We start from the raw sequence: 27,247 nt of genomic DNA on the forward strand, positions 1-27,247 counted from the left end.
TACCAGTATATTTTAGTCAATAAGATGATGTTATTAATTTGAAATACTTCTGTCAGTGTTACTGACCTCAGCACCATTACATTTCATGATGTAAGTTGCAGTGTTTTCATTTCATATCCCATCGGATATCTGGAGTACCAAAGATACTTCTGCAGCCAGACGTAAAGGAATACTGCTCTGCTGTTTTACCAAGAGCAATGATATTGTCAAAACAGTAACCTACAGAACTACTAACTCATTCATTATCTGTAACCCTTATCCAGTTCAGGGTCGCGGTGGGTCCAGAGCCTACCTGGAATCATTGGACGCAAGGCGGGAATACACCCTGGAGGGGGCGCCAGTCCTTCACAGGGCAACACAGACACACACACACACACAGTCACACACACTCACACATTTGAGTTGCTAATCCACCTACCAACGTGTGTTTTTGGACTGTGGGAGGAAACCAGAGCACCCGGAGGAAACCCACGCAGACACAGGGAGAATACACCACACTCCTCAGACAGTCACCCGGAGGAAACCCACGCAGACACAGGGAGAACACACCACACTCCTCACAGACAGTCACCCAGAGGATACCCACGCAGACACAGGGAGAACACACCACACTCCTCACAGACAGTCACCCGGAGTGGGAATCAAACCCACAACCTCCAGACCCCTGATGATGATAGCGTCGTAGATTTTAATTGTGACTGTTATCCATCATGCCCTTTTTCTTCTGTTCTTTTCCAGGATCAAGTAGAGCACCTTAAGCAGCTTAACATTCCAGCACGTTCTATTAACTCAAAGCTTACCTCAGGTGAGAGACAGCAGATTCTCACCGACCTCCAGAGTGAGTGTCCTCTACTCAAATTGCTCTACATCACTCCAGAGATGGTGGCGTCCCCCTCCTTCCAGCCTTGTCTGAGTTCGCTGTGTTCACGGGGGCTGCTGTCGTGTTTGGCGGTGGATGAGGCTCACTGCGTGTCTCAGTGGGGACATGATTTCCGTCCTGATTATCTGAAGTTGGGTGAGCTGCGTTCTCGTCTGCCGGGTGTGCCCTGCATTGCGCTGACTGCTACGGCCCCTAAAAGAGTGCAGGAGGACATTGCACGCTCGCTCAGGCTACGATCACCACTTACCTTCACTACACCTGTGTTCCGGAAAAACCTGAAGTATGACGTGATATTTCGAGAGCTTTTGCCGGATCCGTACGTTCATCTGCACGCCTTTGCTAAAGAAGCACTTGGTGGAAGCACAGCAGAAAAGGTCAGTCCATCTCCTCTTTTAGGAAAACTAGAAGTCGTGTGGTCATGATACGCTCTGATCAGTTATATTTGGAACTCTAGTTCTAAGTTTAATTTCTCTAAGAGCAAAATGAATAGATCTTTTGATCTATTATATGTTTGTTAAAAGATTCGCAATGCCAACATGTCATGGCACCCATGGTACAAGGACATTTCTGTCTACCCAACCCACCTGCCATCGTGCGTGAAACGGGCACACCTGGTGGAAACCCACTCACACAAGGGGAGAACACATCACAGGTTTGGGGGTTAGGCGCCTTGCTCCAGTGCATTTCTGTCATGAATGTTGAAGGAGGCGAAAGCACTCTGCCTCTTTCTCATTTTTCTGAAATAGTGAACTCCAGGTCTTAACCCTGCTCCGCGGTTCTTTTGGCCACGTTGTCACGTTATTGTGAAAATGTACAATGTATGTGTCTTCTATGTATAGGATGTGTTCATTTGTTTTTTTTTATTAGAAAACAATTGGAAAACCTTTCAAACTATTGTTATACACAGAACAGGAACAACACCTATTTTAATAGTAGGACAAAAACACCATACTTTTTTTCAATAGAGAAAATCTGCTTCAACCCAGAACTCCAAACTCAGATCCACGTGACATCTGACGTATAATTTAAATGTTCACCAGTTTTTCATGATTTATTAGATGTTATTATGTTTTTTATTTTAGAACAGTGGGCTCCATCTTTATTAGTAGTGGATTCACAGTTTGATAATGCTGAATTTGTTTAGTGAGCTCAGGTTCTGGTGTTTGATGATTGGTTCCGGATTGAAAATGCCTCTTCAAATGTGAAGAGAGGGTCCTGCTACTGTTTCTGAACCATTCTTTTCAACATTGGCACAAATCACATCAAGATCACGGTTATTATATCTACAGCACTTAAAAATGAATAAAACATGTTTTTTAAAGCTTCTGCTTCCATCAAAAATGAAGACCGGCTTTGTCTGGGGCCAAAGAGCTGACTCGACTCATTCCTCAGAGATCACTGTTGTTCTACATTGTGTTTATTTCTAGCAGATGTCAGTTGTGCACTTGCCCTATATTTCTTCTTTTTTTCCGGGGCACAGACCTCTTCCTTCCTGACTACAGTATAATACACTCTCAGAGTTGGTTCTCCACTGTGTGATAAGGTGCCTGTTTGCAGTAATGTAAGGGGTATCTATTAAATTTGAGATCAGGTGAATGGTTTAGATCAAACCCTTGTTAAGAGACCTTTGTGGATGTTTTTGTTTTTATAGTGTATTTATATTGCTCTGTGCACTAATGAAGATTCTAATGCCTCCTTTAAAATGTCTTTTGGTTTTGTGACCACGTGGTGGCGATAACGAGTTCCCTTTAAAAGATCAAGTGGAATATCTTCTCGCTCTATAAATATGTGACCAGCATAAACACACAGCTTATATACTCACATCACTGTTGCTCTGTGTATAGTGCTGAATATTATACACTGTGTGTGAAAAAGGTACCCAGGTTGTGCGTCTAATTAAGAGTGTAGGCATTCATAAAGCAGATCCAGGGTCAGGTTTAGCAACAGAGGTATGAATCAGCCCAGCAATGAGCTCCATCCAACGTATGTGTGATGACTTGGGGGACCGTGTGTTATCCAGAATGTACTTGTGCAACGTTTCCAACATTTGTGTTGTGTAAAGCTTAACAAGAAGAGCAATGCTTTTACTCAACACCCTGTGTGCACTTAATATCCTGTCCCTTAGTTTCAGAATCAATGAGCGGGTGTCTACAAACCTTTAGAAAAATGGTTTAAGTTTGTTTATTCATTTATTCCAGTTTTCTTTTCTTTTCCGTGTTGCAGGGTTGTGGAATTGTGTACTGCCGCACACGAGAGAGCTGTGAAGATGTGGCTCACAGACTGACTAAGCTCGGGATCATGGCCAAACCCTACCATGCAGGTTACACAGTGAAACGTTTTCGTTTAGTCTTCTCCGCTGGGTGTGCTGTTGATTTTAAGAAGGTTTTTTTGGCATTGTATGTGTCTGTGACCAGGGCTGAAAACAGGGGATCGCTCCGAGTCTCAGGCTGACTGGATGGCAGGGAAAGTCCCAGTCATTGTGGCTACGATAAGCTTTGGGATGGGTGTAGACAAGGCCAATGTTAGGTTAGTATTCATCTTTCAGCTAAAACATAAACGCTACCAACTTAAAAACTGTGTGCCTTTATTCAATAAAAACACTGACGATATATTTTGCACTCTTCAATAGCATCACAGTGTCAGATATGATTAGATTTATGCATAAACAATATAAAAGTTATGCTTGTGTTAATGTATTCATGGACATATGCTGAATCTTGGTGTCTTACAGGTTTGTAGCACACTGGAACTTGGCTAAGTCTTTGGCCAGTTACTATCAGGAATCGGGCCGTGCAGGACGTGACGGCCTTCCCTCTTCTTGCCGTATTTATTACTCTCGCAAAGACAGAGACCAGCTCAACTTCCTCATTCGCAAAGAGGTGTCCCGCAAACAGGCAAGCGATTTAAAAATAATAAATAATAATAAAATAATAAAACACAAACAAAAGGCAGCTGCATCACTTCCAAGTCCAGGGACTCCCTGTTTCTTCATTGTGTTTTGATTCAAGAAAATAATGTCAGGTATTTAACTAAATGAACTCCAGTTTCAAGCTTCAACCAGAAGTTATCGTGTGCACCCTCTTTCACAGCATCAAAAAACATCATGTTCAGTGTTTAGAATGAGAAAGTTCAGTGTGGTACTGTATAATAGGAATTAAGGTTTACTTTCTCTTTAAATACAGTGTTCCTGACAGAGTTTGAGCTCCTTCAGAGTGTGGTTCTGATCAATGAGCATTCGTTACATACAGCAATACATTTAACTGCAGGACTGAGAAATACAAAGCAGTGCTGCTGGTGTTTTTAAGCACCTCAGTGTCACTGCTGGACTGAGAATAGTTTAGAACCAATACGTCTAGGTAACAGCTTCCTGTGACCCATACTGATGGCCTAGGTGAGAACTAACAAAAACAGGAGTTGGCACTGGGCGAACAAAGCATGCAGATCACCAAGTGCACTACAGTCTGGAATTGTAGAACCTCTGTAGAATTGCATCTACAAAGAACTACAAAATGCACAGAGTGTAGAAATAAGACATTAATCTGAATGTTACTGCTGAAGTATGTAACTAATCAGAGACACTAAATTGCTTGTGTGATTTCTCAGAAAGTGTATTTTCAGATCTGGTGTTCAGTTGTTCAACACGTGCGTAGACAAATCTGAAATCTGCTCTTTGCTTAAACCGAGGCTAGTCTCTGTTTGCGTGTGGTGTCTCAACTTTTACTCCATTTTTATAAACTGTGTTTTGTGAAAACTAGGTTTCCAAGGTGATAGTTCTACACATAGAAATGACCTTATTCTGTCTCTTGATTGTTTGTTGTTAAACACAGTAACATTTTTCACCACACTGTCCCTTAAAGGGAACATCTATAATTGTGGTTTGTTTATGTTCAGAAGCTCTGCGTCTTTTCAGATGGAATGCTATTACAAATGACTGTGGTTTGAATGTGGCTGACATGGAAGTTTTCTGGAAGTTTTATTCATTGTTTGAATAACTCATATGTAACTGGAGTTGTTTAGTTTTGAGTCACTGCCGTTAGCCTTCTCCTGATTTTAGAGACATGCCCCCCCTAGTGGTGTAACGCATCACAAAACTCCTGGTTCAGATGAGATCACGGATTTTGAGTCATGGATCGGATCAGTCGGAACGCCACAATAAAAAAAAAAAAAGTGTAACATATTTAAAAAAAATTGTAGTGTCAAAGAAGAGTTCAGAACGGTGGGGTCTGTGAATTTGCAGCTCTGAGAGAGAGAGAGAGAGAGAGGTTTACCCTTTTACTGATGCCGGCGCTTCGTAAACACATTACATTGGTTTCAAGCACGAAAACACACTGGAGAGTTAGTGAATGGTGAGGGAAGATCTTATGAATTTTATAAGAAAGTGTCTTCTGATTAAAACAGTGAATATCACCTTTTAACACTTTTTTTTTTTAAACCAGATGTTCAGTATTTACCCGAGCGGGTGTCATCTATGGATGTTAAAAACAGCTCTGCAGCCTGTAGTGTTCTGCCCCATTTAAATTTAATTCAGATGTGTAGCAGGGCCTTCATGATTGTAGTGTGTATTTTTTGACATTTCAGAACAGAATATTTTACGTGACGACTCTGAATGACGTTGTTTACGTCATCAGTAACAGAAACATTGAAAAATCAGTAGAGTGTGCTATTTTGAGTGTTAGAAAAATGACTTGGAAATGAATTCTCCAGTTTTCAATCAGTATTAGCTTTAGAACAGAGTGCATGTCACATATGTATGAAGGGGGCTTGACAGAGAAGATTCATAGTCAGGGTGCCGCTGGCAGTGTAATGTATTAGGAATCTGAGCCATGATGGCTTTATCTTTCAGGAGAAGCGAGGTTCACAGAAAGAGCAAGACAAAGCACCTCTTCTGGACTTTGAGGCTATGGTGAACTTCTGTGAACAAGAAGGGTAAGAGTTTTATAAAATCTACAAACTTGATATTTATTAAAACATATCAAAAAAGAAACACATTGATCGTTCACTGAAGTGTAAAAATGTTGCTCCCACAGCCACAGCATTGTCTTTTAAGATTTCTGTGTTATGTTAATGTCTGAAAGTAAGATACTGATAATGATAACACTGTGGAAACGTAGCCCAAAAGGTTATAATATAAATAAATATTTAACGTACATTGGTATTACAGTTGATGTTAAAAAAAATATCAGATTTAGTTACAGTTCATTTTGCATAGAATTAACACTTAGCATTTGGCACTTTATATTTTGGCAAAAATATTCATGAAACTGTCAGTTTCTGTGAATTCTAGCGTTTCCTTCTCTGACATAACTCTGTGGAGGACTGTGATTGTTGTTCCCTCAAATTACATTATGTACAGGATTATACAGAACATATGACTTCAAAAACTAAATATATGACACATTAATTTGTCTGACCTGAATGGAGAACGCTGATAGGGACTTTGTTGACACAAAACTGAAATGCTTATTATAATCAAATTTCTTAAGGCACAGTCCTACGTTAACTGTGTTTGTGTGCTATTGCTTTTCCACTGCATGGTATCATCTTGGCTTGACTTCTTTGCTGTTCCACTGTGTAAATCTGGTGCCTGGTACGTGGAACTGTTACATTTTTAATACCTGCTACTTGCTGGCTCCAAGCAAACTGAATAGTGACTTTGAACTGAATGGTGATTTTCCACTGCATGGAACCCATACGGATCGACTCGGTAAGTAATAAATTGTGATGTGTAAACCCTACAGAGTGCTGATTGGCCAGAGAGACCACTCAGACACACAAGGGCAGCTTGAAAAATTATCTCGAGGTGTTTTAAAGAGGTTTGAATTCTCCTTGGGCAGATGGCCAACAAAAATCTCCAGCAAAACAACATACAACAAGCAAAACACATCAATGAGAAATGGGGCAGAGAGCCAGTGTTGTTGTTGTTGTTGTTTTTTAAAGCCTGCGGTTTCTGTTAGAGATGGGGTTTTGCGAAGTCACGGACTCCCTTTTCCTGAGGGAGCTGTGCTAGTGGAAAAGCTAAAAGCAAGCGAGTTGACGAGCTGTTCTCACACAGTGGAAAAGCACCATAAATGTGACTTCTAAACCTTGCAGAACGCTGGTTATCCAGAAAAATATATCTACACAGGGAAATGCAGACCTCCAGCACAAGCTAGACTTCTGTAAAATCTCCAAGATACAGCAGAGGTCACATTTGGGTTTGATCCATCCATCCATCCATTATCCACTGCTTATCCGGGTCCGGGTCACGGGGAAAGCAGACGGAGCAAAGAAGCCCAGACCTCCCTCTCCCCAGCCACCGCCTCCAGCTCCTCCGGGGGTATACCGAGGTGTTCCCAGGCCAGTTGAAGCATGTAGTCTCTCCAGCGTGTTCTTGGTCTGCCCCGGGGCCTCCTCCCCGTTGGACATGCCCGGAACACCTCACCAAGAAGGCGTCCAGGAGGCATCCAGACCAGACGCTCGAACCACCTCTTGACGTTTGATCTAACTCACAAAAGCAGCTATTTTAAATATGTTGAGGTCTTTGGAGAAGGTTCAAATGTTCCGTGGATTTGTTGCAGACAAAAGACTCCACTGAAAGCCAGACATGCAACAATGAAAAACCCCTGCTGATCTCTGAGAACTGGGGTGTGGAATTCAGTCCAAAGAAACAGATACAACACGCAAAGACATGGCGAGTAAACAACGCCCAATGTCACCGCTGCAGTTGTTGTGGTTTTCAAAGCTTACAGTTCACGTTATAGTTATAGACTTTGAGACATCACCAGCAACATTTTGCAGGGGAGCTGTGGTAGTGGCAGAAGCAACCAAGGAAAAGAGCGTTGAACCACGCTGAGCCGAGTCAAGTAGGTACCATGCAATGAAAAGCACCATACATTTAGTGTATTTTGTATTGATTTCCCATTTTCTTTATAGTGATTTCAGTTCTAATGTTACAGATGTAGGTAAATGTGATGTTAGACGTCTTGCTCAAGGACTCTGCTTGGTGCATTCACCTGGACCGAAAACCCTAGTCTTTTGAGTAGAAGCCAACCATATGACCCAGTACTCAGCTGTGCATATCCTCAGAAATGAACCCATGATGTTTAAAAGATGCCTTTTCAACAATTAATTGTGGGGGCAGTACTCAGCAAAGTGACGTAATGTCAAAATGTGACTGAACAATCGATGAACGTAGGTCTCCTTCTCATGATAAATAGTGTAACTCCACTCTATCATCATCTTATTCTTCGTTGATCTTCAAATAAATAGTCAACTGCAATCCAGGGTTGTCAGTAAGAGCCTTGACATGACCCCTATGGAAAATACTTTTCTGCTTGACAGACAAAAGCTCTAGGCATATGATGATTTCAACAATATGGAAGTGCACAGAGGTGTAATATGTTTTCATGTTGGGAAACCTGTGTTCAAACGACATGTTTTGTGGATTTTTTTTAATTAACATTAGTGAACACATCCTCATAAAACTTATGTTGCTTTGCACAATTTCAATTTTTTTCTCCAAGTTTAATATTATACGTTATATTAATATAATATGGTAAATTTAACACATACATTGTGCATTAAAATGTGCAGAACTGTGCTTCTAGATTGTGTTTTCGCTTAGAAAATCAACAAAACATGTCGCCTGAACGGAAGCATTTGCAGTCATCTGTAAGTGAAACTCTTCCTCTATGCAGGCAGTTTTCTGTCATTTTTGGTGAAACACTGAAAAATCCAAAATCACTGCTGTAATTCAGTCCCATGTCTTCTCTTCACCATCCTTCCTTCTCTCCCTCTATCGCTGGTAGTTCTCCATATTTTAAAGGAAGCCTAAATTGGCCTGATTGTCTCTGTGGTGATGGTTCAGATGACAGAGTCTCTATTTCTGGGCCTTCTTCCACAGCTACAGCAGCATTGGGCACAGGAAAAGACCACCATGCTCAGAAACGTCACTGAAAGAGAAATAAACCATTTAAATCAGTGTGGACAAGATGTACCAGCTAACGTTAAACATATCTCAGATATATTGGCTGTTATTATTATCAAATAGACAATTATATGTGACTTAAAAAGGATGATGCTGGTGTGTTCGGTTGGTAAGAAAAGTTTTTTTAATGATGCTTGAGAAATATATTTATCAATAGATATCAACGATGATCGGAATTAATTTGGACATTGACATAAGAAGTTCAATCAGAAACGGTGGCCTGCTAACAGTGGTACTTATTATGAGCCGTCTCGTTCTGGAGAGTCAGCTTTCACTTCAAGGAGTGAGAGAACAATCCAAATTACTCCTGGTTTTTAAACGTCTTAAACAGGTGAAAGAGCGCTTGTCAAGTATAGAAGATTCTTCTGAAGAACAGGGGCAGCCTGCTCTTTACACCCACAATGACTGTTATTTCACATCCTGAGTGTTGGAGAACAGAGAGAAAAATCACAGGCTGACACTTTCCAATCTGTCCAGTTGGCACTTCCCTGCAATTTTGTAAAATGCTGTGATGTGTGCAAAGGCTGTTCCAATGGAGAGGAGTTTTAAAGCTATTTCATTTTACATTTTCACATACTTTCTTATATTGGACTGTAGTAGGGAAGTCTAAATTTGGCTGACATCAGGTCTGCCACAGAACAAATCTGAGTACATTTATATCACTGCTTATATACTGAATATAACCACATTTCTGATGCTGGTTACCTCTCAGCTCTTATTCATAGCAGCTCAGTCCAAACCTCGCCTCTCCCACTACCCCTCACCCCCACCCACTGTCAATCATTCCATGGGTTGGCCCACCCTCCCAGCTTAAAGCGGGCTGGAGATAGGGCTTGTAACTAATATTAAAATGTATTACTGTATAAATACATATTGATAATTTTATGGGTAAATGTTTATTCTGTAGCATACATTTAAGATTAATATTAATTTTTATTTGCAAAAAACCCGAAACTTGTATTTTTTACTAACACAAGTAGTTTATAAAGGAAATAAACAGAAGTAATGCAAGAAGCAGTTTATATTACAAACATATCAGGGTTGTGCTTAATGTTAAGCATCAGGCAATTTAATATTTAACAGTATTTCAATGAAATATTGGATGATTCTTTTATGTTGTAAAAGAGCAGATTACTTAGGAGACTCTGAGCTACTGTGCTAATGTATCTTCATTTAATTACTTGCTAACACTACATTAATGTTTGCTAATTAATGTTTAATTATGGAATGAATAATTATTAATTTCCCATTATTTGCTCAGTAGTAAACTCTTCATTAGCTGTTACTAAGCATTAATTACCAGTTCACCTAATTATTAAAGCTTAGTAAATTAATCAATTACTAATTAACCGCTAATTAAGAGTTAACTACTGAGCAAATGATTCATTAGATAATTAATGATTAATTAGCGAACATTTAATGTGAAGTTTCTACAGAAAAAAATGTATTTATTTTTCTATGATGCAGACTCAGGTTGGGGCCCGGGGCCTTTTACGTAGCCTTTTCTGAGAGGGATACTTTAACTTTGTTTCTGAAAATAGTGCTAATGACTGGTTTAGAATCGCATGTTTAATTATAGATCGTGTAAACAGTGCTCCTTTGTGGTTTCGTTGGAATGCGTCTTTATCTTTATGAAACCTTGTAACTAAACTGAATATCTCCTTAATTTTAGATTATGTGGACGACGTAGTCTGTCATCTACTTTTTAAACAGAATTACACGTTCATTCACTGCCAACACACAACACAACGGCTACTTCCTGATATTACGGCAGTTATGGCATATGCTTACAGATAAAGAGGAGGATGATGAGGAAGCCCCCTATCTCATAAGCGTTTCCTTGAGGGAGACCCTGCAACTTGATCCAGATCTTCTGAAGCATGTCAAGTGTTTCTTGTTTGGTGTCCATTCTCTTTAGATGGTAACAACTGCTGACAATCAAAGAGACAGAGTTAACGTCAGTGCAGTGGGTCCCTGAACTGATGTGAGCTGCACACTGTTTGTTAATGCCCCATGCATTACTGATACAGTAATCCCTCGCTACTTCGCGGTTCACCTTTCGTGGATTTGCTACTTCACGTGTTTTTTCAAGGGGTCTTATGGCCGCTTTATCGCGGTAATTGAGGGAAAATCTAGGAAAACCATGAAAGATGAATAGCCTAGGTGCCTAAAAATGTCATTTTCTTATGGTGTGTAAATTATAAGTATTTTTTTTTATTATTTCCATGTATTAGACTGGGGCTGTAGGTGACAAAATATATCATTTCTAAGTGTTTCTTACGTACAGTACATGTGGTGTTCACGTCCACATCCGAGTGAAATTTACTGATGCTAAATCACAGCTTAGGAATGACTCTATTAAAGAAACTGGTAGGATATCACATGTAGTTCCAGCTGAAAAACATTATAGAACGACAAGGGTGTGTTGTTAACAGCACAGTGAGGGTTTTAAAAGTCCAAATACTCGTTAAATACATAAAAAAAATATCTTTCCTCTACTTCATGGAAATTCGTTTTTCGTGGGGGATGCATTCCAAGACCACCCATGCAAAATGAATTTCCGCAACGTAGAGGAAAGATATTTATTATGTATTTAACGAGTATTTGGAGGGATCACTGTATTTCTAAGAGTTGCAGCATGGAAATGAGCCCTTTGAAGTCTCTGGATGTTGGTGCACTGTGAGTCCAATGTTCTTAACGAGTGTTATGTGGGTGTTCTGATTAATCAAAGTCCACGTTTTGTGATTCAGAATTATTTATGGTCTTTAACTATAGTGCAGTAGTCTCAAACAATATACACAGTCTTGGTACAAAACACCTGTCCTATATTTACCTTTTCAGAGGTTTCAGAGACAAAAGCTCCATAGTGACACATTTATAAAATGCAATCATGTTATGAATACAAGAGTTTATTTATATAGATTCAACAATAAGCACGCCATCAGACTCAACAATAGCAGGCCATGCATTCCAAAAAGTGGATGACATAGATTTAAAATGTTTGTAACTTTAAATCAACAAATTATTATGAATATTAGGATGTGATTTCTCTTAAATAGAGTGATCCAGTTATTGAGACTTGGCTTATCATAATTACAGTGTCTTCACAATTCAGTTTTTTGTGGCCATCCTCAGAACAGTGTGACTATATTTATTTTCAAGTGCTATCAGCTGGAGTCCAAAATGGCAAAATTTAGACAGACACACACAGGCACGGTGCTGGTCTTAACAGCAAACACCCAGAAGCCAACATGTGCTTCCTTTGGCTTGTCATGAGGGGGTTATTATCAGTCGGAGTTCCAAAAATAAACTTTGCTGTCTCATATCTGAAGAGGATGGAGAGCCAAGGTTGGGTGGCGAGCAACATGCAGCTTCTCTGCATCTCTGTAGATGTAGGACTTCAGCAGGAGAAGAGAGGAACTGTTGGTTAAAACTGTTTGAAAATTTCCTGTTCCTTTGGGAGGGTCTAAGGATGGATTTAGCTCAGGGTGGAGCCACCAGTCTGGTGAAAGACGGTCCTTGAGCAAAAATGCAGCTTTCAATTTAATTCCCACCAAAGGACACTCCTTGCTTTGGATGTAGTTATAACTTAAAGACCAGTGAAGTGTGGAATTTCAGTCCAAGTGTCCCAAAATTATAAGTCAGAATGTTTTGAAAGCCCAAAGCGTATAATCCTTTTAAACATAGTTTTTTATCTTATTTTATACAGTAAAGTATAACAATTGGTTTGCTAGTTAGCTAGCAAGTGTAACTGGTTGCTTAGCTTTTACGATGACCGTGTAATATAGCCAAGTAACCAGTTAAACCTGCCGTTTGACAAGACACAGCCATTTTCTTCTAAGAGGAGAGCAAAATCCTCAAGAAAACACCTCTCCTCTTTACTATGTGCTTCTTTAAGATGTTATGTTAACACCTGCCGGTCGGTACGATGTGATGTTAGGTGGGGCAGTTACGGATACATCCGATGACTTCAAGACAAAGGCATGTTTAGCATTCACTTAGCCATGTCACTAGGGCCTCTAATGCCACAGCGTGTGACTGAAATAAACGCTCTACAGTGATTTTGGAAATTACTGTGAAAAGATTCAGAATATTCATTAGGAAATATAATAACAATGCTGTTAAAAACAAGCAACTGAAAATCCGACACAAAATACATCACCTGTCAGTCGTCTGAATGTTTAAACGTAGCCTAAATGTTAGCACGTGGGAATGCTTCGCATTTTTGAGGTTTCCTAAAAGACCTTTTCAGTCCCTGTACGCTCCCCAGTGTCTGGCGCTGTGGATTCATACATGTAAATAACCACAAACAAACGCGTTTATGAGCAGTTATTCATGTTTTATTAGCAGGCTGCCTCACTTGACTGTTCAGTTTCTGCCTTATAACCCCACCGTTACAGGTGCCTTTGTACTGAGATGATGTTATTCACTTCACCTGTGAATAACTTTTATTTTATGAATTTAATAATTTGTCTGAGGAGTCTATGTAGGGTTTTGTAGTTGTATTATTAAAGAAACATTGAATGCAAAATAATATATATAGCAACTTAATATTAATTAACCACAACACAGTCCGGATTTGTACGTTGAATTTTAGGTTTACCGCCATTTTGTGAAGTCTGATTGTTTTTGAAACATTTGCTGTAAAGTAATGTATTTGTGGCTGGAACATATACATCTTTTATTATTTGGTTCTTGTTTAGTTTGAATGCATTAGAGTTGTTTTCCGTGTAACAGTTGCTTAGCTAATTGTCTTAAGTCTTTGTTTCAATAGAAAGAATGTCTGCGTGGAACAGTAACTTTTTGTCCTGACATGATCACAACAAACCTGTGTGCTGCAGCTAGATGTGTGACTGATTTACTTCAGTTAGTTGTGGTTGTTATCACTGTCTTTAAAGATACAAGTGTAGTGTCGCTTACAATGAATGTGTTGTGAATAATGTTGTTTCTTTTCATGAACTGGATCTGCCCTCTGGTGCAGGAGTGGCTAGGGAACAGATACCAGTGCATTGACTCAGAACCATTGTTTTTGCTCCTGTGTTCGAGCTGCTGCACTTTTTGTTGTGTGTAAGTCCGTTCTTTTGAGCAGTCTCTCTGTTTGAACAGTGTGTGAGCTGTGGACTTTAGAAGATAGCACGCCCAGTTGTGGAGTACAGGGTAAAGTTGGTTTGCACTAGAGCCACATGTAATGGAAACCTACCATGCAAAGTCCCGACATTGCCAAGACGTTGCATGGTAGGTTTCCATGCACATTACTCATGTGAACAGCATGTTCCGTTTATGTAACTTTGGTCTTTTGAGTTGTAAAATGGATTTCAATGCTTTTCACCCCACACATGCACGAACACGAAGAACTGAAATGTTTGAATTAGCTGTAGCTGCCCCGACCAGTTTGTATTGATGCAAAACACGCAACGTTCCCTTACCTCAGGCAAAAATACCAGCAAGAAAAGACTGTGAAAGTTCCAAAGCTCTGACTGCTCACTGAAACCTCTGAGTTTTCTTTGAGCTGCGTTTGGTCTGATGTCCAGCCTGCGTTTGGTGTGTTTTCTGTTCTTTACCTCAGTCTTGCTTCAGTTACAGTTTTTCCACTTGTCTGCTGTCTCAGAATCTGGAGTCTCTTCTCAGTTGTCAGCCTGTGGTTGTCTGTGGTCCACTTTTTTGTCCAGTTCAGGCGAGGCTCCAAGCTCCGTCACGCTGTTGTTGCTTTTCTCAGTTGGACAGATTTTTGTGTGCGTGTGAGATTTCCAGGCTGTGTATTGGATGACTAACAGCTGACAACTCAGGGCTTCTATCTCTCAACTGCGGTTTTGCACCTTCCTTTTAAATCTTCCTGTGTAACATGACTTTGCCTTTCTTGATATAAAGGACTGTCGGAAAATGTCTCTCTCTCTCTCTCTCTCTCTCTCTCTCTGTTTACCTCTCTTACCCCACACCCCCTTTTGTCTCAGCTGCACTGCCTACTCCTCCTCCCCTTCTGTCTCAGTGGGAACTTTTTTCTTGTTTCTCCCCACCCCCATTCCCATTTATAAAATAGTCTGGCAGTACTTTAGCTTGGGTTGCCATGTATTAATGCAGCCGAGTGTGTGTTGCTGTGTGTTAGTTACATAATTATTGATTAGGCAAAGAACTCTTTGATGTAAAGGAGGAGGATATCAGCATTGCTAGGGCTAGGATAAATGCCTGTACAGTTTTTCTTCTCAAGACTTTGTTGTTTTAAACTTAAAAACTTTCATTATCATTTGCTGTTTAAAGATTCAATGACGATCCAGTTCCTAATGTTTAAATGAGTGACTGCGGCGTCCCTGAAACTGCTTCTGTTTTCTGATGAAGGGACGTTTTTACCCCCTAATCACGTTTGCATCATAATTAGATCCCCAAGGTTTGAGTCAAATCAGATTTGCAGCCTGTAGCAGCACTGTTTATCAGTTTTCTAGTGCTGGGATGTACACTCGTCAACTATAACACTGTGACTGCCTCTTTGTTTCTACACTCACAGTCCAGTGTTTCAGCGCCACTGACCAAACTGGGGCACGTTGTAGTTCTTCAGTTACAGGCTGTAGTCCATCTCTTACTCTGCATTTGTTGTTTGCTCCATTTCACACTCTTCTTTACCCCTTTTTAAGTGGTTTAAAAACTCCAGTAGCCCTGCTGTGTCTGATCCTCTTGTATCAGTGGAACACACAGTAAAACACCACCACCACGTCAGTGTCAGTTCAATACTGAGAATGATTCACCACCCAGATCGTACCTGAAAAAAAAGTATACAGAGTAACAAATGGACTGTAGTGTGTAGTTATAAAACTTCAAAGTACTTCTGTATGGTCAGTAGTGAATGGACATTGAGGGTAGAAACAAGGAGGTGTTCATAAAGTTATGTCTGATTGATGTGTGTCTATATAACTGTTTGAACACAGCAGAACTGATTAGAAATATTAGTTGTATGGATATATAACATTTTAATTTGCTATTTGCTGCGTACAGTTCATAAAAATATAAACACTTCAGGCCAAGGGTGAAGATGATGTGTTTTTATGTTTTATTTGGGGAATATTATGTCATCAAAATGACTGTCTAATGACAGCGCAGCCAAAGATGAATGTTTGAATTGCGTTCTGAAATGTATCACTGTTCTTGGGGTGCTGTTGAACAGACGTGGCACACACAGGGCCTTTGTGTGATCACAACCAGATTTACAGCATTCATGTTGTTTCCATTCAGGTCCTAGTCCAGTTCCTCTACCAGCTATTTCCGATACTGTGGTAACCTGAAACTCACAGCTGTGCTGTGGGGAGGAGTGAATGCCTGTGTGTTTGAGGGACAGCACGTGTAAAAGTCTTTTTATACCTGAAGCTTTATGTCTTCACAAGAACAGCACAATGAAGGGCCTCCAGGCACTTAGCGCAACTTACAACTTAAGAAAAACATACGAGTTAATCAACACAAATCATTTGTTTCCTCAATAATTCTAAGGATGCTTTGGCAATACTGGGCCTTGCAAAATATATTTCCTTCACTCAAGTGAATATTGTGTAAAGGGGAAACTTTCTAAAGTTCATCCAGCGGAACCTTCAAATAGAAAGAACAGATGTGTACAGTGTTTATTTCTGCAAGGATTTGGTTTGTATTTTAAGGCCAATTACTCGCAGTGTAAACCTCTTATAGCATTTTAGTTCATTTAATAACAACCACTGAAATCATGTTATTTTGTAGTTTTCAACATGTCCATTTTCTCAGGAACGCATTCATTGCTTTTCCATTATTTTAAATGGGGAAAATTGACTCGAGAAACGAACTTTTCCACTTACGAACCGGGTCACGGAACGGATCAAGTTCGTAGGTAGAGGTTCCACTGTATTTAAATTTGAGTCTCAAATTTTAAATTGATTTGTAAATGGTTAAATCTGCATTTGAGGAACAAGTCACTCGCGGGTTTTTGGATTTCGAGACTTTCCTTTCGCCTTTCACCCGCTCTAAGTGCAAATGCAGCCTGATCCATGAATGTGGCCTTCAGGACAACAACCGACCGACAGGTGTTTATTTTCACATAAATTAATGATGTATCTATGAAAACCAAAAACAAACCTACCACACGTTGCTGGTTATTTTGGAGTACTTTTTTGATGATGTCAACTTGGTGTATAGCAGTTTTAGCTTACATTTATGTTCATATTTTTAGAAAAACTGGTGATTGTTCTTTTACTGTACTGCGCAATCAGTTTGGGTTCATTCACTCAGATCAGATCAATGTCAATGTTTTTGTTTCACTCATGGATTGTTTATATAAATTTTAATTTCTTGACACCCACTTTCCCTCCAGATGCAGACATGCCACAATCTCTCAGTTCTTTGGGGACCAGAAACCCAACTGTGGTGGTGCCTGCGACTACTGCCGGAACCCTAAATTAGTCCGAGCTCAGCTGGAGAGGGCTGCGGCTCTCAGCACCGCAACCGGCCCGGCACGCAGCTCTGAACACAGGGGACCCTTCGGCTTTGACCCCGAGCTTTACGCAGGGGGAAAGAAAGGCTATGGCTTTGAGAGGTCAGTTCTGTCATTTACAGTGGTCTGTGTTGAAAGCCTGTGACTCATGCGATCAGGTCATTGGCCTGAATGGGGGAGAGAATAGGCCTTTTCTTTCTTATGAAGACAACTAACAGTGACTGGATGAGGAGTGACTGTGTGTGTTTATAGGAACAGAACTGAAATTCAACTTGATGATTAATGTCTATTAGGTCTAAACTTAACTCTATCACTAATATTTAATGATTTTAGACACGCAGTTTATTACCGACATTAGTGTAAGTACCTAACCAGTCAGAGAATACAAAAATAAATTAGAAGCCGAATAAACTAATGTTTAATTATTCACAGAAGGTCAATGAGCTAGGGAATAGTTGTTTATTTTTTATTATTCATATGTATATAACAGTAATATTATTGCTATTACTCAGCATGTTTAAAGCTTTCAGATTTAATATTATACAGTGGTCTATATTTATTCACTGTCACATAATACAATTGCATTATATTACAAACAGGTTCAAATAAATGTATACATTTATAAAAGGTGTTGTCACCAAGGTCTCATATTATACAAACAATTATAGGCCATTGCTCATCATTTTATGCCAACGTTTGTGAGAGAATTGCCAACCAGTTCAAACAGAACATTTTTCATTGTAAGATTACAAAGAATTTAGGTCTTCCACTATTTAGAGTCGATAATATCATGAAAACATTCAGGGAATCTCGTTGCATAAATGTCAAGGGCAGAAACCGCTGCTGAATGTGTGTTACTACTGAGCCTTTGGGTGATCTGGAGAAGTAGTCATGCTACAGTTGTGTTGCAGTGTGTTGTTGTCACAAGCAGTGGTGGACGAAGAACACAGACCATGTACTGAGTTAAAGCACAGATGCTGAAGATAAGATATTACTCCAGTAAAAGTAGACGTCCTCGTTGTTGATCTCCACTTGAGGAAAAGTATAAAAGTGTTTACCTTCAAATGCACTTAAGTATCAAAAGTAAAAGTACTATGACGTATTATGGCTCCAATGTTCTATTATAATATTCATTACAATGACTCTAGTGTCACTCTTGGTTCCTCAGTGTTTTAATAGAATGTCGTTAATGAGTCTGACACTGAACTCAGCAGAAACAGCCAAAGACTGAATACAGTGAATGATGTTATTATCAACTATTACCTACACCCAAGGTGCTGCCCCTCCAAACCAACAGAGGGCGCTGTCTCCTGAGTATTAAGCCCAACTTATACTTCTGTGTTGAACCTATGCCGTAGGCAGCATGATGTGCAGCTCTCCAGAAATGTAACTCACTGCGTCTCCGCAGACCACACCATCTGTGATTGGTCTGCAGTCGGACGAACATGGTTTTACGTTGCTGAGGTCAAGACGTCCAGAAATATCAACTCCCTACATTTTACTCCCTAAATAGTGCACTTTAAAGATTTGTAAAAACGAATACCATCACACCACTGCCATGTGTGCAACATAGGGTTGAAGATGATGTTTGAAATTCAGCCCTAGTGGTTTGCCAGTGTAATTGCAGTGTTTTACTCATTTAGGAACACTAGGCAGGATTCGGGTTCTTTCTGCTCCTGGTGCGCTCCCTAGTGCCGTTAACTCTTACAGCGCTATACTGAAATTGGTAGGAAACGCAAAAGTTACATAGTGCAGTTTTTGCAGTGCTGAGCCATGAGTGGCAAAGACAGAGGCTCTATTCTCCCTATTGCAGATCAGTGAAGCGTCACAATAATTCAGAAGCTGTAATTTTATGGTAAAAAAATTACATGTTGCTTCTTTAAGCTCTGTTTTGTCGACATAGTTGCAGACTATAGTTTGAGCTCTTTCTGCAGTTCTGAGACATCTGTTTCTTAAACAGGCTACAGTTTTGTTTTTCTGACTCTTTGCCTGATGCTCGTTTTTGTCTTTTGAGTTTGTTGATCACTGTGTACTGAAAAAAATAAAAATCTGCCTTTGGTATTATTGGTTTTCAGCGAGGCTACTGTGTTAGCAGTTAGATTAGTTCAGAAATGTTACGGCTCTACCCACACACAGCAGGAGAAATGCCAATTTTTCATAATGTAGTGGAGTAAAAAAGTAAGGTATTTGACTTTGAAATGTAGTGGAGTTTAAGTAAAAAGTTAACAAAGTAGTACAGGGCACTATCAAAGCAGCCTGGGCTTCCACAACACCTCCACACTTCCACAGGCTGATCACCTCCACGCCACACTGCATTAATGCGGTAATTATTTCAAAAGGAGCCCTGACCAACCACTGAGTGCATCTACTGTACATTTCAGTAGGCCACCACTTCTGTTTTAAAATAGTTTATACCTCAGTGTTATATAACATTCTAATTTTCTAAGATAATGACTGTTGGGTTTTTCATTGGCTGTAAGTTATAATCTTCCACATTTAAAAGAGATAAACACTTGAAATAGATCACTCTGTAATGAATCTGAGTTTAACTTTTTGAATTGAATTATTGAAATGAAATTGTTTGATGGTATTCTAATCAGAGGTGCACACTTTTATGGAAATTGAGTTTATAATTTCAGCTTGTCCAAAATTACCTGGGAATATTTGTTATATTCACTTCTATTAAGTTAAGAAGTGTTTGCCATTCTCCTGTAAAGCTGTAATCTTGGAGACCAGGTTTTGTTCAGACCACATCAGTACGCTGTACTCGCTGCGCCAGGGGCTTTCTCCATGTTTAGTTTAATACATCATTTGAACCCAACAGTTGTCCTTTAAGTTGTGTGAAATTTTCATGATAAAATCGACCAAAACATTTGGAGACACGTGTATTTCTTTGGACGGTGATAACAGGTAGCATACATCTGAGCGTCTGCCCTGTGTGAACTGTGTGTGTTCAGGTGTGACGAGGAGTGGGAGGGAAGTGCAGAGGATGATACTGAAAAACGGAAAAAAGAATTTGGAGATCTGTTTAAGAAGCAAATGGGTTTACGAAAGGTAAATTGTGACCATGTGGTGTTTCTCTCTCTCTCTGTCTCTTTTCCTCTCTCTTTCTGTCTCCTCTCTGTCTGTTTCTCTCTGTCTCTCCCCCCCTCTTTCTCTCTCTCTCTCTCTGCCTTTTTTCCTCTCTCTCGCTCTCTCTCTCTTTCTGTCTCTTTTTCTCTCTCTCTGCCTTTTTTCCTGTCTCTCTCTCTTTACACACAACATACCAACAACCACAAATTCCTTTCTAGCTCAAACTAATATTCACCACATTCTTTCCCCTCACACTCACGCCCCTCTCACTCTCTGTCACGCCCCCTCTCTCCCTTTCTCTCTCTCTCTCTCTCTCTCTCTCTCTCCCTCACTCATAACCTTCCCCTCTCTCTCACGTCCATGTGATGCTCATTTACTTTCTTATGGTTTCTTTTTCTTTCTCTTTCAGTCTCATGATCCTGCACACCCCCACACATCTGTTTTCCAGCTGTTCTACAGCCATTTCTCTTTCCTCCTCCTTATTCTCAGAAGTTTGGAAGCTCTTCTGCTTCCACATTCACATTTATTTAACTGTAGAATTGGGGCTTCTGTATTTGTCTGAGTCACTGAAAGAATGGCAACTAAAAACATGCTAAAAATATTCAAGAAGTCTAAACAGCGCTACAGTGAAGACACTGGACACACACATCATTTTGAAAGCAGTAGTATGCAGTAACACTCTTTTTTTTTTGTTTGTTCCTCACATTGTGCTTCCTGTGTGTTTTCATCTGCAGGGATCAGGGGGTCCAAAAGAGACTTTCATTCCACCAGGTCAGTACTGGTTCTGTGCAGTGAATAGTGATTTAGTAATTCCCAGCTGTAGTGGGGATTGTCTGTGTTTTATTGAGGTGTTTTGGGAGTCCAAAGTAAACTTAATGAAATGTTGCAAAATACAGATTACTCACAGTAAACTAGAACAGAAGTGTTGAGTAAAGTGGAAGTTCTGTCTAGGCCTGATGTTTCTGCACTGTTCTGTCTGTTTGCTGTGAGTCAAAACAGTTACTCGTTATTTTTAATTTTATTTTTAATTTTATTTTTTTTGGTTCAGTTTGAAAGTAAATTCCCAAAATCATTATTATATTTTTTTATTTATTCACATTGTGTCCTTCAACTATTTGCAGTAGACCATGGCTTAAGCCATAATTCTGATTATATTTTTAAGCTGACGATGTTTTATAGAATTTTTTTTTCCTTTACTTTTTTATGCCCAGTTTTTTCCTCAATGTAATCGTTGTCAGTGCCACCTGTTTCCTAAGACTCTTTACGGTATATGATGCTACCACAATGGAGACTAGTAAATGCTTTCATCAAGACATCAAGCTAGTTATCAATGTTTTTACCTGCTGTTAAAAAAATACTATAAAACAATAAAGAAATCAAATGAGTTAGACTGAATCTACCCAGATTGGCTAGGATTATCTTCATTAATGGAGAAAAGGAAGAACCAGCTTTGGATTTATTACTTTCAGATGATAAAGCCAAACTTTTTTTTTTTGCTTTTATTTTTGCTTGTTCCTCTTTCTGTAAATTTAAAACTGATATAGGGAATCTGGAACTGTTTAACATGGATAATTTTTGTATTTGTTTTTATTTCTTTACCAGATCCTGATTGTCCATTAAAGGAGGCCAACAGCCAGAGAATCCCCAGACTCCCAGTGAAGGTACGAGGCCTCTGGCAGTTGCTCTCACTGAAATACCTCATCACATGACTCTAAATGCCCAGCCTTACTCTGGGATGGCCAGGGGTTTCAAATTACATCTCATCACTGAACTGAGGGATCAAAGCAACTGTGTAGTTACTTAAACAAATGCCCCAAATTACTCAACACTTTGTGAAGTTTTACTACAAAGACTTTTATTGAAACTAGGGAGAACCCAGTAAACATTTTGCCGTTGATTCAACGTTGAAATGATGTACTTGACTGTCGGCTAATCAACATTTTCTTAAGGTTGAAAATGCAAGTTGAAAAGACGTCCAAACACAGACGTTGAAAAGACGACTAACAAAGTCTCGTTAAAGACGTCCTTTTAAAGCCGTTATTTAAACGTTGAAATCACATACCTAAGTCTCATTCAATAAACACTGAATTAAAGTTGAAAAGATGACTAACAGAGTCACATTACAAATGTACTTTCAAAATACAGTAGGTTCCATTAAAAATTTAATGGTTCAGACTGTTTTTTAATGGTGTCTACATCTAATAGTTTCCTTCATGTAACCCATTATTACGTAATGGTTCCTAATAGTTTAACCATTATTTCTCTAATAGTTTCCATTATGTAACACTTCTATTAGTATTTAATTGTACCTGTCAGTTCACAATCCCGGCTGGAAAAAACATTACACCCACAGGTAAAAGCTAAATATTTATAAATAATAAATAAATATTTTTGTAATTAGCCCAAAATATTTGACTCAAATATGGCACACAATTACATGTATAAATGTATTTAAAATATATACATATATATTTAATGAAAATAGAAAAAAAAATAATATTCTGTATTCGATTACAATGTAAATGAAACAAAAATTACATCCTAAGAAAATGAAGTACAGATTTGAACAAAGTACAGAGTACAAAAGCTTGTCACCGGGGCTGTACCCCTTTTAGGTAAAATACAGTACCTTTCAGTGTAAGTTCTTTCATGTAGCCATGTTTTTGTACTAGTTAATATACTTGGAACCATAAGGGTTTAAATGTATCATTAACATTAGCTTTATATACACCACCCCAGTGACAAACCATTTTGGACCCTGTGGTGACTAAAGTGTATCAGAATTATTCACACAAATATTCATAATGACTTTCTATGCTGTTTATTTAGTTGTAAACATGCACAATATAGCTTCAGTTAAAAAAACATAAATGTCAATAGAAGTCAATGAAATTGCATTGTAAATTTTTGAATTATTGAATTGTAATTTTGAGATCAAACGCATGTACTCAAGGGAAATTTAAATTCAAACTTAGGATTTTATTGCCATTTTGCATATTACATTTTCATTTTTAATTTAATACTGATAAACTTCCATAATCAACAGTGTACAAAACAATTACAAAATAAAAGTCAATATGTCAGTATGTGGATAAAAGTCAAAATATAGCAATTTTTAAATTAATAAAAATCCACCTGAAGAGGAAATACGCAAAACTGACATTTTAAATATGCATTAAATTTTAACTTTTTTTATCTGTTTAAACCAATACATTTAATAAATAAAAATATGACAGTGGAAGGAAAATTATTGCTTGTGTTTTCAGTACAAATCTTATGTAAGAATGAAACTTGAAAATACTGGCAGTCATATACCACAGGTTATACTGTACATGTCCATGCACAGGCCAATGTGTTGTTTGAGTTTGGCAAAGGTAAACTTTCTATGCAGGAATTGTGTGCATTGGTTCAGTGGAGGCATGAAAGGTTTAGTACAGGAGGTTGATCACTCAAGTCACACTCTGCAACTCCATGTTTAAAATGCATCTCTGGAGAAATGTCATGATGTTTTCAGGTGTGCAGGGTATTCAATTTTGAAGCCGTGATACATGCAGGTGTTTGTGAACCTCCACTCAGCCTTCACCACACTCTGGCTTCCTCTGGAAACACCAGTTTCCCAGTCCTGATCTTTCTGCTGAATTATCAGATATAATGTTGTAGGTTCACCCTACAGAAAAACAGAAATAGACTTGGCATGACACACTAAGACATAACACTGACTTTCCGTTGACTGTGACTATTTCAGTTGGTGTGGCAACAGTGTACTTTATCATACTTAATGAGGGGGTCAGAGTTGTAAGTCAAGAAAAACAAGTTTATTCTTGTTTATATAAGTCAATGCATATACATCATGAAGGAAAATGCTTTAATAATGATCCCATACCTATAAACTATTAATTTATATTGGTGCCCCCCTCTGGAGTTTGGTGTATTCTTACTGTGTCTGTATGGGTTTCCTCTGTGTGCTCCTGGTTTCCTCCCATGATCCAGCGTGAGTGAATGTGTGGGTGTGTGGTGCCCTGTCTAGGGTGTGTTCCCACCTTGCGCAGAGTGACTCCAGGTAGTATGTAAATATTTAGTACCCACCGCAACCTTGAACTGGACAAGCAGACAATGAATGAATACATGAATGGATGAAAGCACAGAAGCCACATTGATGCAATAATTGTTAAATTATTATTTAGGTCAAATAACAACCTGCAAGCTTCTTTGAAGTCCTCTCTCATCTCAATGTCAATGTGACGATGTGTACAGCTGTAAATCCATCGCTGAACGGTGAATTTTGTTCACTGTTAGAGTATGGATTCCATCAACCTCATCAGACAACTGTAAAAACAAAGCAGAACACAATAGATGAAAGCTTCATTATAATATTCCAATAAATTATATCAATAAAGACAATAGTGTAGCGCAAATTAGCTAGAATAAGGAAACCATATCAGACAAAAGAATATTAATAATGGTCTTACAGTAAAAAACTAATATCTAGTTTTTTATTAATATTAACATTGTATTACCAATACCTCGTATCTAATAAAACATATATCTCAGACTACCTTAAGATTATTTTTGTGTGTGTTTTTCAGGCACGAGAGCACTGCCTGTCTCTTCTGCAGGAATGTCTGACCAACCACAGAGGAACAGATGCTCCCTCAGACAGGTATTTTTTAAAAGGCATATACTGTATTATGGAAAAAAACAGTGACCCTGAAAGTATTGCAATATCAGATCAAATTAAATCAGATTTATTTATATAGCACTTTTTAAACTGCCATTGTCACAAAGTAGCTTCACATAATTAGTATCAGAACCGATCATTTGAATCAAAGCCCAATGCAAGCAACTTGAAGGCGACAGTGTCATGGGGAAAAACTCCCCTGAGGCTGGAGGAAGAAACCTTGGGAGGAACCAAGACACTTATAGGGGATCCATCCTCCTCTGATCAAACTACTGATAGAAAGTATTACCAATTAAGTTAAATGTCATTATGCTACAGTATAATAATAATAATAATAATAATAATGATGATGAGGTCAATCTGGGGCCAAAATAACAGTGCATCAGACTGGAAGCTGGTCACTAGCGAATCATGGTGAAAGGTCAGAGGCTGGCAGCAGTAGATGGAGGTGAGCAGCTGGTCTGGTGTCGTCCATCAGTGGGCCGCCATTTTCTCAGAAATCTTAAGAGAATCAGTTTGGTTGAGTGCAGTAGAAAAGCGTATGTGAACATTTTCATTAGCATAGTGACTCCAGCAGGGAGGAGGGAAACCAGAAAGAACACAGACTTTTGAGCATCCTCAGACAATGACTTCCATCCACTCCACCATCCTCAAACATGAGAAATTGTGAGCACAGCATCGCAGAGCACATCATCCGAGTTTACCCTGATTCCCCAAGTCCATGAGTTCCTGAAACAACAACTTTAAACTAGAAGAGGTTTGTTGTCAAAAGCTAAACTGAACAAGTGGGTTTAGAACCTAGACTTAAACCTAGTGACGGTGTCTGCGTCCCAAACATTAGAACTAGTAAGAGGCCGGCACCCTGAGATCTGAGTAATCTTGGCTGTTCATAGTGTGTGATGAGGTCTCACAGATATTCAGGAGCGAGACCATGCAGGGCTTTACATGTTAGCAAAAAAATTAATCAATACAGAATTTAACAGGAAGCCAGTGAAAGGCTGATAAGACTGCGCTGATATGATCAAATTTTCTAGTTTTAGTGAGGACCCTGGCTGCAGCATTTTGAATTAACTGGAGTTTACTCAAGTTTCTGCTGGAGCATCCTGATAAAAGTGCATTGCAATAATCTAATAATCTTGATGTAATAAAAGTATTAACTAATTTTTCTGCGTCTGGGAGGGATAAGGCTTTTTTGAACTTAGAGATGTTACAAAGATATAGGAAAGTTTTTTATTTTTAAAATTTTTTTTTTTTTAAATGTTACCTATAAGCTGATCAAATGACAGATCTGAGTTCATTACAACAGCCAGAGGTTTAGCCGATGAGGTCTGAAGAACAGGGACGTTTGTATTTAGTCTGATGCCTTATTTATAGCAGGCTTTGGAGAACCTCTGTTTTGTCGCTGTTTAGCGGAGTAGAATTATCCAACTTCCAATGCTTCACTTCTTTAACACAGTCCTCCATTTTCTTTAGTGTTGGTTTGTGGTTGGCTTTGATCACAGGCGAGAAAAAGGTCGTTTGTTATTTTAACTAAAGCCTTTTCAGTGCTATGGTGTGGCCTAAAACCAGATTGAAATTTTTCATATATGTCATTCTTATGCAGGTATGAGCAAAGTTGTTGGGCCATCTGTAAGCACTTTAACATGGGCATATTCATATTTTATAACCTAAACTCAATTCGTATGAAATGTGTTAGTGGTCAGAGACTGAGCTGGATGATTGAAGTAGAATATTTAGGATTTTAATGCAAGTCTAGTGTATGATTACAATAATGTGTAGGGCCTTATACATTTTGGGTGAATCAAAGAGTCCATGATTGATGTGAATGACGTTTTTATTGGATCATCACTTTTCTCAAAATGAATGTTAAAGTCTTCTACAGTTATCACTTTGTCACGAGACGCTGCTAAACCTGCAGCTAATTCACCAAATTATTTTTAAAAATTCTGAACAGGGCCTTTGTGGCTGGGTTAATTATGTTAATGTACATCATTTCAAAGGAAGTAAAGTTGTAAACATGTTTTTGTTTAATATCTAAATTATTTTTGTAAATTACACCTAATCCTCCTCCTTTTCCTGTCGATCTGGGGCTGTGTAGGACTTGATTTAGTGCTAAATATTCATCATTTCTAACCCAAGTCTGGACAGCTTTGGAGTTAAGATCAGTTTCTAATGTTCTTACCTATGGAGGGTGACAGTATTAATAAAACA

The 27,247-nt window shown here is 38.9% G+C and overlaps 1 protein-coding gene across 2 annotated transcripts in view; it reads left to right on the top strand.

Annotated features, from left to right (window-relative positions):
* Positions 1–27,247, top strand: part of recql5 (RecQ helicase-like 5) — a 37,606-nt gene that overhangs the window by 3,625 nt on the left and 6,734 nt on the right. For both annotated transcript variants that reach the window (XM_066642362.1, XM_066642360.1), the window contains 10 exons: positions 739–1,254; positions 3,104–3,200; positions 3,295–3,406; positions 3,612–3,774; positions 5,724–5,806; positions 17,167–17,388; positions 20,244–20,340; positions 21,093–21,129; positions 21,961–22,019; positions 24,945–25,018. In XM_066642362.1, coding sequence (XP_066498459.1) covers positions 739–1,254; positions 3,104–3,200; positions 3,295–3,406; positions 3,612–3,774; positions 5,724–5,806; positions 17,167–17,388; positions 20,244–20,340; positions 21,093–21,129; positions 21,961–22,019; positions 24,945–25,018 — 1,460 coding nt within the window. The remainder of the gene's footprint in view (positions 1–738; positions 1,255–3,103; positions 3,201–3,294; positions 3,407–3,611; positions 3,775–5,723; positions 5,807–17,166; positions 17,389–20,243; positions 20,341–21,092; positions 21,130–21,960; positions 22,020–24,944; positions 25,019–27,247) is intronic.

The sequence above is a fragment of the Hoplias malabaricus genome, chromosome 13 (assembly GCF_029633855.1).
Source record: "Hoplias malabaricus isolate fHopMal1 chromosome 13, fHopMal1.hap1, whole genome shotgun sequence".
NCBI lineage: Eukaryota > Metazoa > Chordata > Actinopteri > Characiformes > Erythrinidae > Hoplias > Hoplias malabaricus.